The sequence below is a fragment of the Coffea arabica genome, chromosome 9c (genome assembly GCF_036785885.1).
Source record: "Coffea arabica cultivar ET-39 chromosome 9c, Coffea Arabica ET-39 HiFi, whole genome shotgun sequence".
In the NCBI taxonomy this organism is placed as follows: domain Eukaryota; kingdom Viridiplantae; phylum Streptophyta; class Magnoliopsida; order Gentianales; family Rubiaceae; genus Coffea; species Coffea arabica.
Genome location: NC_092326.1, coordinates 34,186,061 through 34,201,519, shown reverse-complemented (window position 1 = coordinate 34,201,519; position 15,459 = coordinate 34,186,061). Strand labels below are relative to the sequence as shown.

Here is a 15,459-nt window from a genome sequence, read left to right as displayed (position 1 = left end):
ATTGGTCCACCAAAAAACTATTCAACACTGACTCGACTGATGAAATATTGCACATTTTGGTCATACATGAAATTTGCTAAATCAAGCAAGCAAATACTACTTGGATAGCTCCAAGAGTTAGCTCGAGCGGTCTGCTCCCCCTCATTAGGGTATGATAGATTTACTTGGGCAACCAGGGTTCGAGCCCCCTTGCTACCGTGCTCAGAGTGGAGTGGGGCCTTCTCTCTTGGGTCGGAGTGGGATTAGTCGGGTCAAAAGCCCGAATACCCATGCCATCAGAAAAAAAAAAATACTACTTGGATAAGTTTGGTTTTATTGACCAATATACACTGAATAAGGCACAAATGCTAATGCTAGTTTAAAGCACCTAATCTATAAGATTAGGTTTACCCAAATATTTTCCTATCAACTATACATGGTATTCCATTGTGTTAAGATTAGTTATAGAATTGGTGCTCAAGCTTTGAGCAGCTTTCAAGATATGGAACGGGTCTATCCTATTCCATTGTGCTAAGATGCACAAATTGTAGAGTGATTATTGAGTCTTTGCTCAAATTGTACGTACTTTTGACATAATCAATACAATTTATCGTTTCGAAAAAAAATTATAAGTGGTATTCCACCATTTGAGTAGTCTTTCTATCCTTACGTAATCTTGAAGCAAGCACATTGATGATTTAGTATTCATCTCTTGTTGAATGTCAGAGGATTAGTAGTAAATCATCAGTGCATGTTTCATTCTAGATTGAAATCAAGTTGGTTTATTATGTGACACTTAACAAATCTGTCTAATCTCTTGGCTTGCACTACATTGATAAGAGTGCATTACCAATTTTACATTTTTTGGGGCAAGAAAAAGGTTGTGGCATTGATCTTGGTGTTTGCCAATTTTAAGGGGGTATTTTGCAAATATATTGCTAGAAGACTTCAAACTTACGTGGAATTGATAAACATGTAGACGCATTTTATTCGTGGAATACTTTCATCATAGCTAATTGAATAAATTCTAACCAGTGTTTTTTTTTTTTTGGGTCTAAGAGTGGACACTTTTTTTTTTTTTTTTTCGACATAGGGGTGTCCGGATCAATTCTTACGGGGCCCGACTAATCCCCTGCGGCCCGGGAGAGGAGGCTCCACTCCACTCCGGACACGGTAACTCCAGGTAGACTCGAACCTTGGTTGCCTAAGGCCGGACAACGCCCCTAAAGAGGAAAGCATGACCGACTGAGCTGCCTGGAGGGCCTAAGAGTGGACACTCGTTAACATGAGATTCAGGTGTTAATTTTTCAAAAAAAAAAAAAAACAGAATTAAGTTAAATAAGCCAAGTATTTAAATGTAAGGGAAAAAGGGTAATAACTATAAATTTTTGAATGCATATCATAAATTCGGTGTAGACCGTGTGTATTAATAAATGGTCACTTGGTATACCTTAAAACATTATGGTTTTTTTTCCTATTAAAATTGGAATCATGATGGAAGGATATTTATTTTCGTGACTTTATATACCACCTTGGTTGGTTAAAATTGGAAACATAAAGTTTCAGATCGAATTGTTTTGTAGAAACATTAAAACCTACTTTAGAGCAGCATCTAAACTTTGAGAACACCAATCACAATTCTCTCTTAATTATTACCTCAAAACTTACGCTACTTCAATTGCTATCTAATTTCCACCCCTGCATTTCACTTCCCAAAATTTTATACACTTTTTTAACCAAATATTGAGATCACGAATTAAAGTTCATCCTTCGCAACAAAATACTTAAATCCTCCAGAAACATCGGGCCAGAAAATGTCTGAAATATTCATTTGGAGGGTTCTTTTCTCATACTGGCTTCCCATTAGATCCTTGCTTGTATACTTAAATGGAAACAGTAAATCTACTTTAATTTGTCTCTCATTTCCCTGTGTCTACTACCTATGAACATGTATCACACTCTTCTTTATGACATTTTATCATCTCTTTTCTTTTCCTCTTCTCTAATCGCACATATAAATTAATTCATTAATTTTGAGAAGTTTGAATTTGTTTAATTATTTTCCCCTCTCTATTAGACAAAAGAAGCTGGTAATTAATGATCCTGCGCTGGAATACAGCACTTGAAATTCTCGGTGACATGTTTTTCTATGCTAATTCAATGCCATCTATAGTATTGCAGCAAGTGTCATGTTATTATTTACACTTTAATTTTCTAATAATTCAATTTGGTTTGGTTTAACATAAGTGTAAATAATAACAAGACACTTGGCACAATATTATAGGTGACATTGAATTGGCATAGAAAACATGTCACCGAGAATCTCAAGTGAGAATACAGTATACAAATATACTATACTGACTTCACCTTTGACTTAGGCTGTTAGATGATTCATGCCATGACAAAAGTACATAATTGCAAGACAGCCATCTAATGATGCCATCCTTTGCCATAATGTTGAGGATACAAGTAAATTTGATCTTTTCCTTGACCATCAAAACATGTACCAAATTTATCCATGCCATGCAAAAAAGTGCTACTTATTGCTAAACAGCCATCTAATGATGTGATATCTTGCCATAATGTCAAGGACAAAACCAGCAAAACACGTAGAAAATTATTTGTTTATTCATTTAAGTGGCAGGTTAGAGTCAACCAGTTCAATCTGCCCATGTTAATTAATGGCACTGTTTCATTGTTTGGTGATTAAGACACTGCTAAATCTCTGAATTCAGCCCATATTAGATCATAAAAATGCCTGATTTTCTCCAATTGGCAGAACCTAATTAATGTGATTGCATGCTTTTCTCTTGTTTCTTTTTCCATCTCTTTGGAAATAGTAAGTCTAGTTTTTCTTCCTTTTCTTCATGTCTATTACTACAATAAGAGGAAAAAAGGAAAAAAAAAAAAAGAAAAAGGAAAAGAACGTATGTCACAGTCTCCCCATATCTTACTTACATATCTCTTTTCCTTTCCTCTTCCGATTCTTCATACATACACATACTTAAATTTTGGGGGGCTTGAAGTTTTCGTTTCTCTTCTTCTCTATTACTCCATAAAAAGTGCTAGTAACGACAACGCTCTTGGGCTGGGATACAACAATGACTTCACCTTCGACCTTGACTCTCATGATTCATGCCATGCAAAAGATACTACATAAATGCTACAGGGCAATCTAATGGTGTGATTTATTGCCAAAACATCAAGCACAAAACTAAATTTGATTTTGATCTTCCTAATTCCCATCAAAACATGTTAAAATATTGTTTGTTTATTCTTGTAAGTCGCAGGTTAGGGTCAATCAGCACAATCAGCCCATATTGAATATGACAAGTTTTCATTGCTTGATGCATAAGAAATTGCATATAGCACGAAATCGCTGAAAGCTGCTGCCTCTCTTCTACTCCTCTTCTCAAGCTTAATCCCTTAATTTATCTAAAGAAGTTGCAAACTTTTTCCTATGAAGATCTTCGGTGCAATTATCACTTGGTCAGTTGGTTTATTTATTTACGGTTTTCTAATATCTTGTCTGTTGTCAGTATAAAGAATGCCAACGAGTTATGGTTGTTAGGTCCGAAAACCATCCCTATCAATTTAAGCCCACAAGTTTTCACCAGGATAATTTGGCAGTTGAGGTGCAATCAAATCCTCCTTCACATTCACACTGGCATATAAAACTATGTCCACTGAAGTATATAACAAGATTTCTCTGGATTTGTTGTTGTCAGCTAGTTGGTTTCCGGTGCGGTTTTTCTTGACAATATTTATTAACTTACATATGCTTTTGGAAAAAGAGAACAAGAAAAGGAAGAGTTTCTTAGCAAATGAAAGTCAGCAATTGACAAATGACAATAACGATTCTTGGAAATAATTCATGGTTGAGATCTTCTGATTTGAATTTTACGTAGCAAGCAGAAAGTTGGGGTAATCTAGAATGTGCTAGGCATCATAAATGGTTAGTAATTGAGATGGCAATGCTTTAATGTTGGTTTGACTAAAAGAAACAAAAGACGGCACAATGGATGACAAATCACCCGAACATTTATTAGACCAGCAAACCAACCAAAGAATCCTCAAATTATTATTAAGAGCTTTGCAGGTAATAGGAAAAGTTCAAAAGAAGAAAATCTTGTCCATATTTAATTAGGTCATTGAGGGTTTTGTTTTTGGATTTTTTAAAAATTAATCTGAGTTATATATTCATTCATTTTGTATCTGATAGTTCATTAAATTTCATTAGAGAAAGCTTAATTACCAACTAAACATCAAAATGGATAAATCATCTTCAGATTCTTATAGTATAATAGGTTCTTGGAGTTTACAGATTTTGCTTTCAATTAATGTCTCTTCTCTTCCAATTGAAATCTAATCAATAAGCCATTTTGACCATGATATTCTCACCTATTTTTTTTCGTTTAAATATAAAGAAAAAATTTAGAGCAATTGGCAAATGTTCTTACAATAATTAATGTTTACTTATACATTACAATGCTGACAATTAAAGCATTTTAGGCAAATGATTATTTCATCGAATCTTTGGCATGCATCATATATGTCAGACAACAGAGAGCAAAATTATAGTTCACCTTCTGCCTAACCGCTAGTAACCACCACTCTTTTCTTTTCTGATCTAAGAAATGCATATTGAGGGGAAAACAAATTTTGACATTGGGGGGGACCAAGTAAAAGACATATTTTTTTTTTTTCAAAAGTAGCAACATGAGTTTTAGGATTTTAACACAAACGCAGAAATTTTTTTTTTTTTCAATCCAAGTATACATTATTTGTTCCATAACATAATATTTGTTGAAAAAATTCTACTTTACACTCCCGAACTTATTTTGTTTTCTCACTTTATATCCTAAACTTCAATTTTGGATACTTTATATCTTAAAATCTCAATTTTGGGCACTTTACACTCTAGATTTTCAAATTTTGTCCCATTTAAGTCCCATATAATTTTGAAATGAAAAACTCAAGTCGGACCGAATTGAGATGGCTCAATCTCGTCAGCTGTAACCACACCAATCCCTGTCCCTGAAATTATGCCTTGTCAAACATATTATTGTTTCAAGAAATTTGTGTTCCGGTTATGCTTTCAAGTTAAAAGGAAAATCTAATATCAACCGTATATATCTAAGAAAGAAATCGGAATAGAGTTTGTTATAATGGGTTAATATTTAAGATTAATCTTTTTTACACTGATATTGTATATACTTATACACTGTAAGTATTGGATAAATAGCAACTATCTAAAATTTAAATTTAAAATTTAACCTTTATACTTATGTCATGAATCTAACGACAATAATATACATATATATATATATATATAAGATTTACTCTAATATTTAAGCATACTATGCTTAACTTTTTTGACGAGAGAAGTGCATTAAAGCTTTTGTTACCAAAATTAATCTGTAAATAATTACTTCATCCGTCCCACTTTGATAGTCCTGTATTCCTTTTTTTATCTATCTCAAATTGTAGTCCACTTTCTAATTGAAGAATGTAGTTGTATTTTAATTTTTCTAAAATACCTTTATTCAATGTAAGTAGTTGTTACTATAAACCTACCCCATTTAATGAGAGTTGATTCTTTTTTTATCATCAATTCAAGTTCCCATAAAGTTGTACCATATTTAATGTGAGGATATTTTAGAAAAATAGTAATCTAAATTTACTTTTCCAATAAAATTAACTACTTTTTCTTAAACTGTGTAAAAAAAAGAAACAGGACTGTGAAAGTGGGACGGAGGAGTAATTAAAACCTCATAATATATACAACCGGCAACTAACAACAGCTATTTTGCAGACTTTAATGTCGCTTGACATCTTAAAACCAACATCACACACTTGTACCCTCTTCATATGCTTGTCTTTTTTTTTTTCAGACTTTTGAATTTAGTTAATTAAACCTAATTCCAGATTTAACCCCAAAAATCGACTCTTCATATGTTTGTCGGTTTACATTTTATTACTTTCGAGTTGGTGAGGATCAATCATTTGTTGGCACATTAAATTTCTTAATTTGTGTAGAAGTATGAAAAAATATTGAAATTCCTTGTCTTGTGTACAAGCCAAATACGTAAAAGGACAGCCGACTTGTCATGCATGGAGTTTGATGCGTCTCCTCATATGTATTTATTAGTGCCCACCGTTATCACAGTTGGAGAATTGACATTGGATGATTCGGAACGCCACCATTCATACAGTTGCGTAGATGAAAATGAACACTATCATGCATAGAATGTAGAATGATAAGTATAGGCCACAACAAAGTAGTTTTTGGGGCAAATTAAAATTTATTATGATTTAGTAAGCCGAAGTAGTCTTTTGCCAAAGTAGTTTTTGTTTGACATTTTAATTTTGACGGTTAGTTTTAACCAAAAAAAAAAATAAAGATGATATTTTAGGCCAAATTATAATAGGGTTGTGTATAGATTTTTAAATTAAGAAAAATTATGTGATAAAACGCCGGATCATATATAGAAGGGTTAAAGGTAATTTGGCCTTATTAATAGTGCACTCCTTGATTAATTTGATAGGTCTACTATGAAAACAAATATGGAACTCTACACGAAATCATTTTAAATTATCTTAAAAAAAAGGAAAAAAAACAATGGAGGGCTTCGACTTTATCTTCCTAATTTTCCCCTCACTTCCATTCCCCCAAAATAAATAAATAAATGAATGAATAAAACGAAAAAAAGAAAAGAAAAGAAAAGAAATGGGATATCCCTTGATGTAGAAGTAGCCTACACCAGCTAGAGAGAGTTTCCTACATGTTTGGCTAACTATAAATATTCAATGAGCTATACATCCAGCAAAGCCAAAAGGACACGAAAAAGTATGGCTTCTTCCCATCCCATTCACCAAGCTAATGAAAACAGCCCCTATGGAGATCTTACAAGAGAGGAATTCTACAAGAAACATCAAATACTTCATAAAGAAAGCTTCATGCTGAACAAGAAAAGCATGAAGATTTTCACTCAATCATGGCAGCCTGATTCCACAGCTAGGCTAAAAGGGTTAGTGGGAATGATTCATGGCTATTCTTCAGAAAGCAGCTGGCTGTTTGAACTAAACGCAGTAGCCATAGCCAAAGCTGGATACTTCGTTTGTGCTCTTGACCTTGAGGGCCATGGATACTCCGAAGGCTTACCTGGTCAAATCTCCAACTTTCAGTTTCTTGTCTCTGACTGCATCCTCTTCTTCAATTCAGCAAGAGCTGAGCATCCAAAATTGCCAGCTTTTCTATATGGAGAATCAATGGGAGGTGCAATTGCCATCCTCATTGGCTTGAGGCAAAGAAATGAATGGAATGGTATAGTTTTGAGCGGTCCTATGTGTGGAGTTTCGAATAAGTTCAAACCATTATGGCCATTGGAGAAACTTCTCCCAGTGGCTGCTTTTATTGCACCTTCTTGGAGGATAACTTTTATGAAACCTCCACCAAGAGGGTCTTACAAGGAGGACTGGAAGAAGCAGCTGGTGGCCAAGAGTCCAAACCGGCCGAGCTCGGGAAAACCACCGGCTATTACTGCTCAAGAGCTGATGAAAACTTGCAGTTATATTCAGAGGAAATGCCACGAATTGGAGGTTCCTTTGCTGATTTTGCATGGGGAAGATGACAGGATTTGTGACCCTGAGGCTGCTAAATTTGTGTTTGAGTCAGCAGCTAGCAAGGATAAGACTTTGAAGATTTTTGCTGGAATGCGGCATCAGTTAATTGGAGAACCAAATGAAAGTGTTGAGCTTATTTTTGGTACAGTAATTTCTTGGATTGAAGTGAGAGCTGAATTGGATCACGTAAATTAGATTAGGCTCACTCCTTTGAAATTCCTAAAGTTCCCCTGATTGATGTATTTCAATAATTTACGATATAGAAAGTCCTTGAGAATTACCGTTATCTTGTTTATAGAAAGACACAGTGAAAATGTATAAGAGATTACTATACCTATAAATACATAATACCTATAAGATTAGGCTTATGTTTTCACACAGACACTGTGAAATTCAAATGTTTAAAATCTTGTCCAATTAGCCTATTCTTTTATTCAGTTACTTTAAGCAAATTATGCTAGAAAATAACCGTTTAGATTGCTATTTTTTGAAGTATTTGTAAAAAAATATGTTATAGTACTTTGTTATATGTGAAGTAAAAAGATATTTGAGAAATATGTTCGCAAAAAAAAATATTTTTGAAAAAAAAAATGACAATTCAAATTTGTGAGATCCCTGAGCTAATTAAGCAGTTGCAGTACATGGAGTAAATCTTGATACAGAATTTATTTGGTTTTCTGTCAAAGGCATATTCTTTTTCACTTTAAGGACAAATAGTATGACATTGTCATGAATGTCGGTCTGTAATTAAGCTTTCTTCTGACTTAATAAATGCAACGTTTCAGGTTATCATTTATATTTTAGTTTCAGAAGAAAAATTGCTTCACTTGTGATTTGTGAACGTCTAGAATGAGTAGCTAGAGTCTCTTTTTTTTTTTTTTTTTTTTTTCTCTCGAGACAGGGTGTTCGGATCAATTCTTACGAGGCCCGACTAATCCCCTGCGATCCGGACCCGACGCCCAATCCGGCCCGAACACGTTAAGTGCGCGGAGGAATCCAGTAGAGCGGAGACTCGAACTTGTGACCTCAAGGTTCACTGGTGAGAGGCGCTGCCGCTGGATCATTCACACGGGGCGAGTAGCTAGAGTCAGAGAGTAGTGATTACTGAACTTGGACCAGACCGGTCACTTTGACCGGTTCGACCGAGAAAACTTCTGATTGTCCGGCACTTCATTGAATTGGAAAACACCAGCACTTCATTGACCCCGTCAAACCTGTTTCTTGATTGCAAAAGACCAGGAAGAAAAACAATTTTATTCTTTTTTTTTTTTTTGGGTACTTTAGTTGAGTTACTACCCGTTTGAGATTCAAAACACTGCTAAATAGAGAAGCAAGATCCAAGAAACTCTTCTCATAGAGGAAGAAGTAGAAATATCAGTGGCATGGCAGCCTCCGGATGCTGGCGTGGTAGGTGGCCGTGTGAGGGGTGGTGGGATAGATCGGGATCATCGTGGCTAAGAAGTAGTAGTCGCTCATTACAAGGAGTTTGGGGAGATGGAGGTGTTACAGGCAGAGGCGCAAGCTTTGTGTGTTGGATTGGAATTATGTGTTGCAAGACAAATTAATGGGATTGTTGCGGAAGTTTGATTCTCTATTGCTGCAACTGTTGTTTGCCTCGTCCACGTTTTCTAGATGGCCTTTGTGCAATGTGATTTCTAGAAGGGATGATTTCAGAAATGCAGCCACCTCTCTCTTGAGATTTGAAAAATCATAGGAACCTCCCCTAAAAAGAAGTATGTTTTGATAACAAATGGTGATGTAAGTACAAAAAGTCTAATGAATATCCTATATTGCCCCTATTTGATTTACAAAATTAAATGACAAAAGAAATCAAATATCAACATTACTTGCCAAGCAAAAAGTTTTAAGGTAATCTTTGCAGCAAAATTTTGGCTATGTTTCAAGACATCATTTTTTTTAATATTTTTAAATGTTTGGGCTTCTTTTTTTCTTTGCTAAGTAAGTTGTGATGAAACTAATTTTAACAAATGCATCCCTACCGGTTAGCTATTTATGAAACTAAACGAGAAATCCATTTAGATGACCTAGAAATCTAATATAATGTATTAGGTGAGATGAGTGTAGAGCTTTTGGATTAAGAAATATTTGAAAAATATGGTTTTTCCTTTTCTTTACACCTACTTTTCATTTAGGATTTGTGGAATCGTCAAAACTATTATAGTCTTTTCACAATACCAAGGAAGATAAGTGTAGTTTTTCAAATCTCGAGCAAGGTGGCTGCAATATAATTGTCATGAATCTCAAAGGAGGTTTACGAAATTATCCCTTTCTAAACTAAAACACCAATTGCAGATTTTAAATGGGTCTTCATTTCACAAGACATTTTCTCTTCCACTCTGTCCAGCAATTACCAAGAAAATGTAAAATCAGTAGTACAACTAGATAGTTTTAGTTTTCCTTAATTATCTGAGAATTACAAATGTAAGAGAGTTGTAGTCCTAGTTTGCTACTTTCAATTGTACTGGAGGTTAGGTACATGTTCCCCTCCTTCAATTGCTTTTTAATATTTATTTAATAAAATAAAAGCTGGCATCCCTCCCCTGTGTACAGATCTGCCAAAAAAAAAAAAAAGGAAGAAATAAAAATATAAAAGATTTGAAGTTTGTATAAAGGATTTTTTCTAAAGAGCATTTAATTGACATGGTTTAGTTTGATTTAGACCCAAATATGATTGCCATTTAAAGATCAAAGGCATAGACCTCACAATTATGGTTCCCTTGCATTTTGGCACCTTTTGGTTTAACTTAACTTCTTGCAAGAACTAACGCCTCAGGAAAAAACCCTGTCTACAAAGTTTATTTTTCTTTTTTCTTCCTCATTCTTTCATTTAAATAAAAGCTGTTGATGAATTCTCCAAAAGAAAAAAAGGATTATCGATTCAGTAATAGCAGAACATATGTAATCAAATAGTGCTAATTATTCCATTAATATCTAATTCCGAAAAGTTACGTGTTACATGAATTTGGTTTATTGAAGAAAACTTAATGCTCAAATTTACCAGCAAGATCCAGTATCAAAAAGGTGTTTCTGACATGCATCTGGTTTATTGGAGGAAAAACTACCATGCTTTATGTTAAGATTTGTTCTTGTTAGATAGATAGCACTAATGGCCCGTAGTCTAACTAGTAGTATAATACAGTAATAAGTTTTCTCTTACTGTTTAACCAGAAGACACCTTAATCTTTAGGGATGGGCAAAAGAAAATAATCGTTGAGATGCAGAACCTGTCCTGTTTCCTTCTTAAATTTGGAGTGTCTGCACTTTTTAATCAAAGCAAAGGAGGGTTGGGTACCCATAGAAATGTAGTGCAGGCTAAGGTTAGAGGTTTGAGAATCCGTGTGAGCACCCGACTTGTCTTGTTTATATACACAGACAAATTTAATTTTTAGAAATAACTACGTAATTTTATTTAGCAAATTGCATACCAATTGAAAAAAACGATAATTTATTTACAAGATTCAATTGTACATGCCATCACTTTTTCTTTTTTTTTTTTAAATTGCATTATCTTGGACATTGGATCATGAATTTCGATGTAATGTATTGGTTTGGGATGTTCTTATTTTTTTTTAAAAAAAAAAATTATTTTTGGATGCTTGTTCGCAGACACGTAATTTTATTTTGGTAAGATCCCTGTTGATTGATGAACATGTGAAATTGAAAACAAAGTTGGTGTACCGTTCTTTATTCAATTTTTTGAATTAAATTATAGGAGGAACAAAAATAGCAAAGAAAATTAAAACAATGAACATATTGGGGGAACCCTAGGAATGCACAGGCAATCATGCTCCAAGATATATTTCTTGAGAATAATTTTTTAATACGCATGGCATTTCATTCCTCAAACATTTTGGGATTATATATATGTGTAGATTACTTTTAAAAATCTGTCCTCTTCTCTTTTTCTTTCTTCAACAATAAGAAAATATTTTGCATCTTGATCCACCGAAAATTTAGTACGTACTCCGTTTAATGCATTAAAAACAGACAGAAAATAATACAATTAGTTGTCGAATTTGAGTTCCATTTAGACCTACTCCAAGTTTTGAGGACTATTTTAAGTTTTCTCAAAATAAGCAACAACTTACTACTTAAGACTTTCCCTAATTATAGTCTCTGCAATTTTCTTGCAAGCCAAACAAACGCGTTAAAAAAAAAAACAGGAAAATTATTGGAGGAATACTCTTTTTCTTTTTTCTTTCCCACACAATCCAACAAACACAATCTTCAGTAATGTTTCCATATTTTCTTGCCTCAAATGAACAGTGAAGCTAGCTGGAGGGGGTTTCCTCATTATTCTGCAACTTAATTTAGTTATTAGGTTATTAGAAAGCCCTGCTGCACATAAAGTTGAAACACCATCTCTTTCGACAATTTCTTTGAAGTCGTCTGCAAGATCTTGAGGTAATTCATAACTCACAAGTTACATTATTCTATGTTGATTAGGCTACTCTTTTCTTCAATAGAGGTTTAATGTTTTCATAAACAATCTTTTTTATTTTATTTTCTTTCACACTAAACCTTGTTCGAGTAGATGATAAAATTTACTGCAGGAATTATACTGTCTGTTACAATCTCTTCCCTTGATCTATTTTATTGCATATGAGTTCTTTATTTCTTTCTCTTGCTCTATTATGATCCCAGCTTGGTGTTGATTTTTCTTTTCTTTTCTTTTTTTTCCCCCTTGTTCGAAGCCTAAACTAACTTCAACTTTCTTTCCAAAATTAACTTTGCCTTCTTATGCTGAATTCCTTTTTGTGTAGCTTTTTTCAGGAATTTTTACCTTCACAATTTTCAAAAAGGGGTTAGTGATTTGAGATCAGTATGATCACAGTTGCATACACACGCTTCAGTTCATATATTTGCCTCCATAATTCACACCATCTATCATCCCTTTGCATTACATTCTTTGTGTGTGTGTTTTTTAGTTCTCTGCTGAAACTCTAAAATCTTAGAGCTTTATAGAACTGTTATTAAATGTAGGTCTTACAAAGAAAATAGCAATTAGAAGAAAGGCAATGCTTGATCTCCCATGAAGAACTACATACGTCAATGAATTACTAAGCTACGAATTACATCTCTCTACGAAGTAGATTTGTAATGTTTAGCTGTAATTAATATATATCACTTAAAAGGTTATCATTAAGTTCATTCAAATGCTATATCAAACATGATTACTGGCCTTTAATCCTTAGAAAATACTTTCATTTGGAATTTTTATCTGTGTTTCCAATCATACAATCCTGTCACTTGCAGGTTCAACACTGTTCATTTGCTTAATTTTTCTCTTAATTGTAAAAGAGTACTGGGAAGATGATTCTTATTCTTATTAACAAATATATCCTAGTTTTGGATTTTGATCGATCTCCTAATCTTTTTTATTGGATTGGAAGGTTTTATCTATGCCTCCAATTAAAAAGTGCTGTCACTTATAGATTCAAAACTGATATATCGTTTATTTAATTTGTCCCTTAACTCTTCTTCTTTCCACTCAACAAACCCTGCTAGTAAAAGAATTTTGAGATGATGATTCTTATTCTTACTAACAAAACCTAGTTTAGTTTTGGATTTTGATGATCTCTTAATCTTTTTTATTCATGTTTTCAGGGGGTCATACATTTGAACCATAACATAGAATTCTCATCGATGACAAAGACAAAAAGCTCAATTATTGCAAGAAACCTTGCTTTTGTATCAGCCATCGTTGCAGCAATTGTCATGGCCACCGGTTCTGAGAAAATTGAAACAGATGATTACGTATTCATAGCAAAATTCGACAACTGGAATAGCTTCAAGTGAGCAATTTTTTGTGTCTTTTTTTTTTTTTTAATGTGATGTATTAGAATTTGGGCCTTACTTTGAATTTTAAGCTCAAAAATTGACTTTTTTCTTGTTCTTTTTTTCCCCCCCTTTAATTGTCTAAATAGAGATAATGCCATGTATCTAGGTACTTCTTTGCTGCAAATGTCTTTGGAGGCCTTTATAACCTTCTTGTACTTCTTCTTCCTTCTGGGAGTTTGCTTTGGCGCCCGGTGCTCGGCCTAGACATGGTATTTAATCCTTTAACTATTGGCCTTATTTTGATTGCCTTGTTGTGAAAAATCTTTGATTCCTTCTTGTGAAAAATCTTAATAAATTGTCATGTATGTTATGGGATTCTTCTATTCCGTGCTTTAGTTCAATGAATAAAGGTAAATCCAATTCCACCTTCTTCTTTTTTTTTAACAAAAGAAGAATACACAATTCAAGAAATAGATTCAATTATAAATGTTCATAGTTTTTTTTTTTTTTTTTGGTGTAGTTATATAGAGTCCTTAGAACACAAAAATCCTTATTTTATGCTATGATGTGATTCAATAACTCACTTATAGGGGGACGAATAACTCACATATGCAAAATTCAAAAGTGAAATTACTAAATATATAATGTTTAGTTGAGAACTCATATTGATTTCAATATAATTTACTTTTTGATGGTTATGATCTTTAGTTGTGGAATAGGTGGTCAACGTTATCCTAAGTACAAGCTTGTCAGCAGCTTTTAGGACGGTGAAGGCAGGAAACTCTCATACCAATTGGTCACCTGTTTGCATCTACGTCCCTAATTTTTGTGGCAAAGTATTTGGAGCCCTCATCATGGGTTCTATTGGATGCACAGTTAATTTTCTTCTTCTTTGTTACTCTTTACATGTGATTGTAAATCCCCTTCTTCTACTTCCTGAATGAGCTTAATTAACTAGGAATAAGAAGTGTATGGAACTTTTCATCTTGATCAATCTTGTACGGAATTTTGTTTTTTTCTCGTAATTAAGCTCACAAGTCATAGGTGGTGAGATTAATTGTTAGGAAGAAAAAAAAAAGAGAAGAAAAAAGAGGTCAAGGTCTTGCTCTTGTGGGTGGATTTCTATTGGATATTTCAGTTTTTTTTTTTTGCTATTTTTTTAGTAGGGCAAAGATGAGATTTAAAAAGCAGGAAAGGGCAAGGGATTAGAATCAAAAACCTCTAACTTTTAGGATTTCGACTTTAGCTACTAGACCAATACTTCCTCAATTAGTGGATATTTCAGCTAAATATATCAAATTCTAAAGATTTTGATTACATGTAGTCGAGTTTTGTGCATATGGTCAACTTCTCAATAGGAATTTACTTGCTTTATTTGAATAAATATACACATTCAAGCATATCCATGAGCTTGGTTGAATTAATTTTGACCATTAATTATTTGACCCTCGAGAAAAATATGTCACCTCAAACTAAAGGTGCATTTGCAGCTTAGTTTTATGTATCCGTTTGCCTTGTATTATGTACGAGTTTTACCTGCAAAACCAATTATGCTTATCTATAAGTTGGTGTGCTAAAACAATAAAAGTATTTATAAAGTTTTATCCTTTTATTTTGTCTCTTTCTTACATGCCTTAACGACATAGCAAGTAGCTGCAACGCGTTCCATAAAATAATCTATGCTCTTCCATCTCTCTTTTTTTGCCTTTATTCGTTTTATTTCTATACAATTCTAAATAATCCTTTCACTTCCATTCTCTTGCCCTTTTTTTTTCCCTTAACCCTAATCCTATTCTAATCTTCAAGCATAAATTTGTTGTGAGGAACACTTGGAATCAAATCGACAGAAGAAGGAATATTTTTAGGGCCACCATTTTCTGTGTATGGGACATCGTCCATTTTCAAGTTCTTCTTTTTGGTTAGCATTTTGAGTAATGAGGAATTGAACAGAATACTGAGTAACAGTCATATAATTATTACGTGTCGGCTAAATTAATTAACCAAGTATTTAACTTGGGTTGTAATTCCCATTAGGATATTGTTCTGCTGTGG

At 33.6% G+C, this 15,459-nt stretch overlaps 2 protein-coding genes across 2 annotated transcripts; both read left to right on the top strand.

The window, feature by feature from the left end:
- The first annotated feature begins 6,755 nt into the window (after positions 1-6,755).
- On the top strand, positions 6,756-7,985 carry LOC113708241 (caffeoylshikimate esterase-like). The gene has a single exon (XM_027230702.2). The coding sequence runs from the start codon at positions 6,790-6,792 to the stop codon at positions 7,798-7,800; it is 1,011 nt and encodes a 336-aa protein (XP_027086503.1). The 5' UTR covers positions 6,756-6,789; the 3' UTR covers positions 7,801-7,985.
- A 5,287-nt stretch (positions 7,986-13,272) lies between these two features.
- Positions 13,273-14,351, top strand: LOC113708242 (CASP-like protein 1C1). The gene is made up of 3 exons (XM_027230703.1): positions 13,273-13,421; positions 13,574-13,676; positions 14,127-14,351. Exons 1-3 carry the CDS (start codon positions 13,273-13,275, stop codon positions 14,349-14,351), a joined length of 477 nt encoding a protein of 158 aa, XP_027086504.1.
- Positions 14,352-15,459: the final 1,108 nt, after the last annotated feature.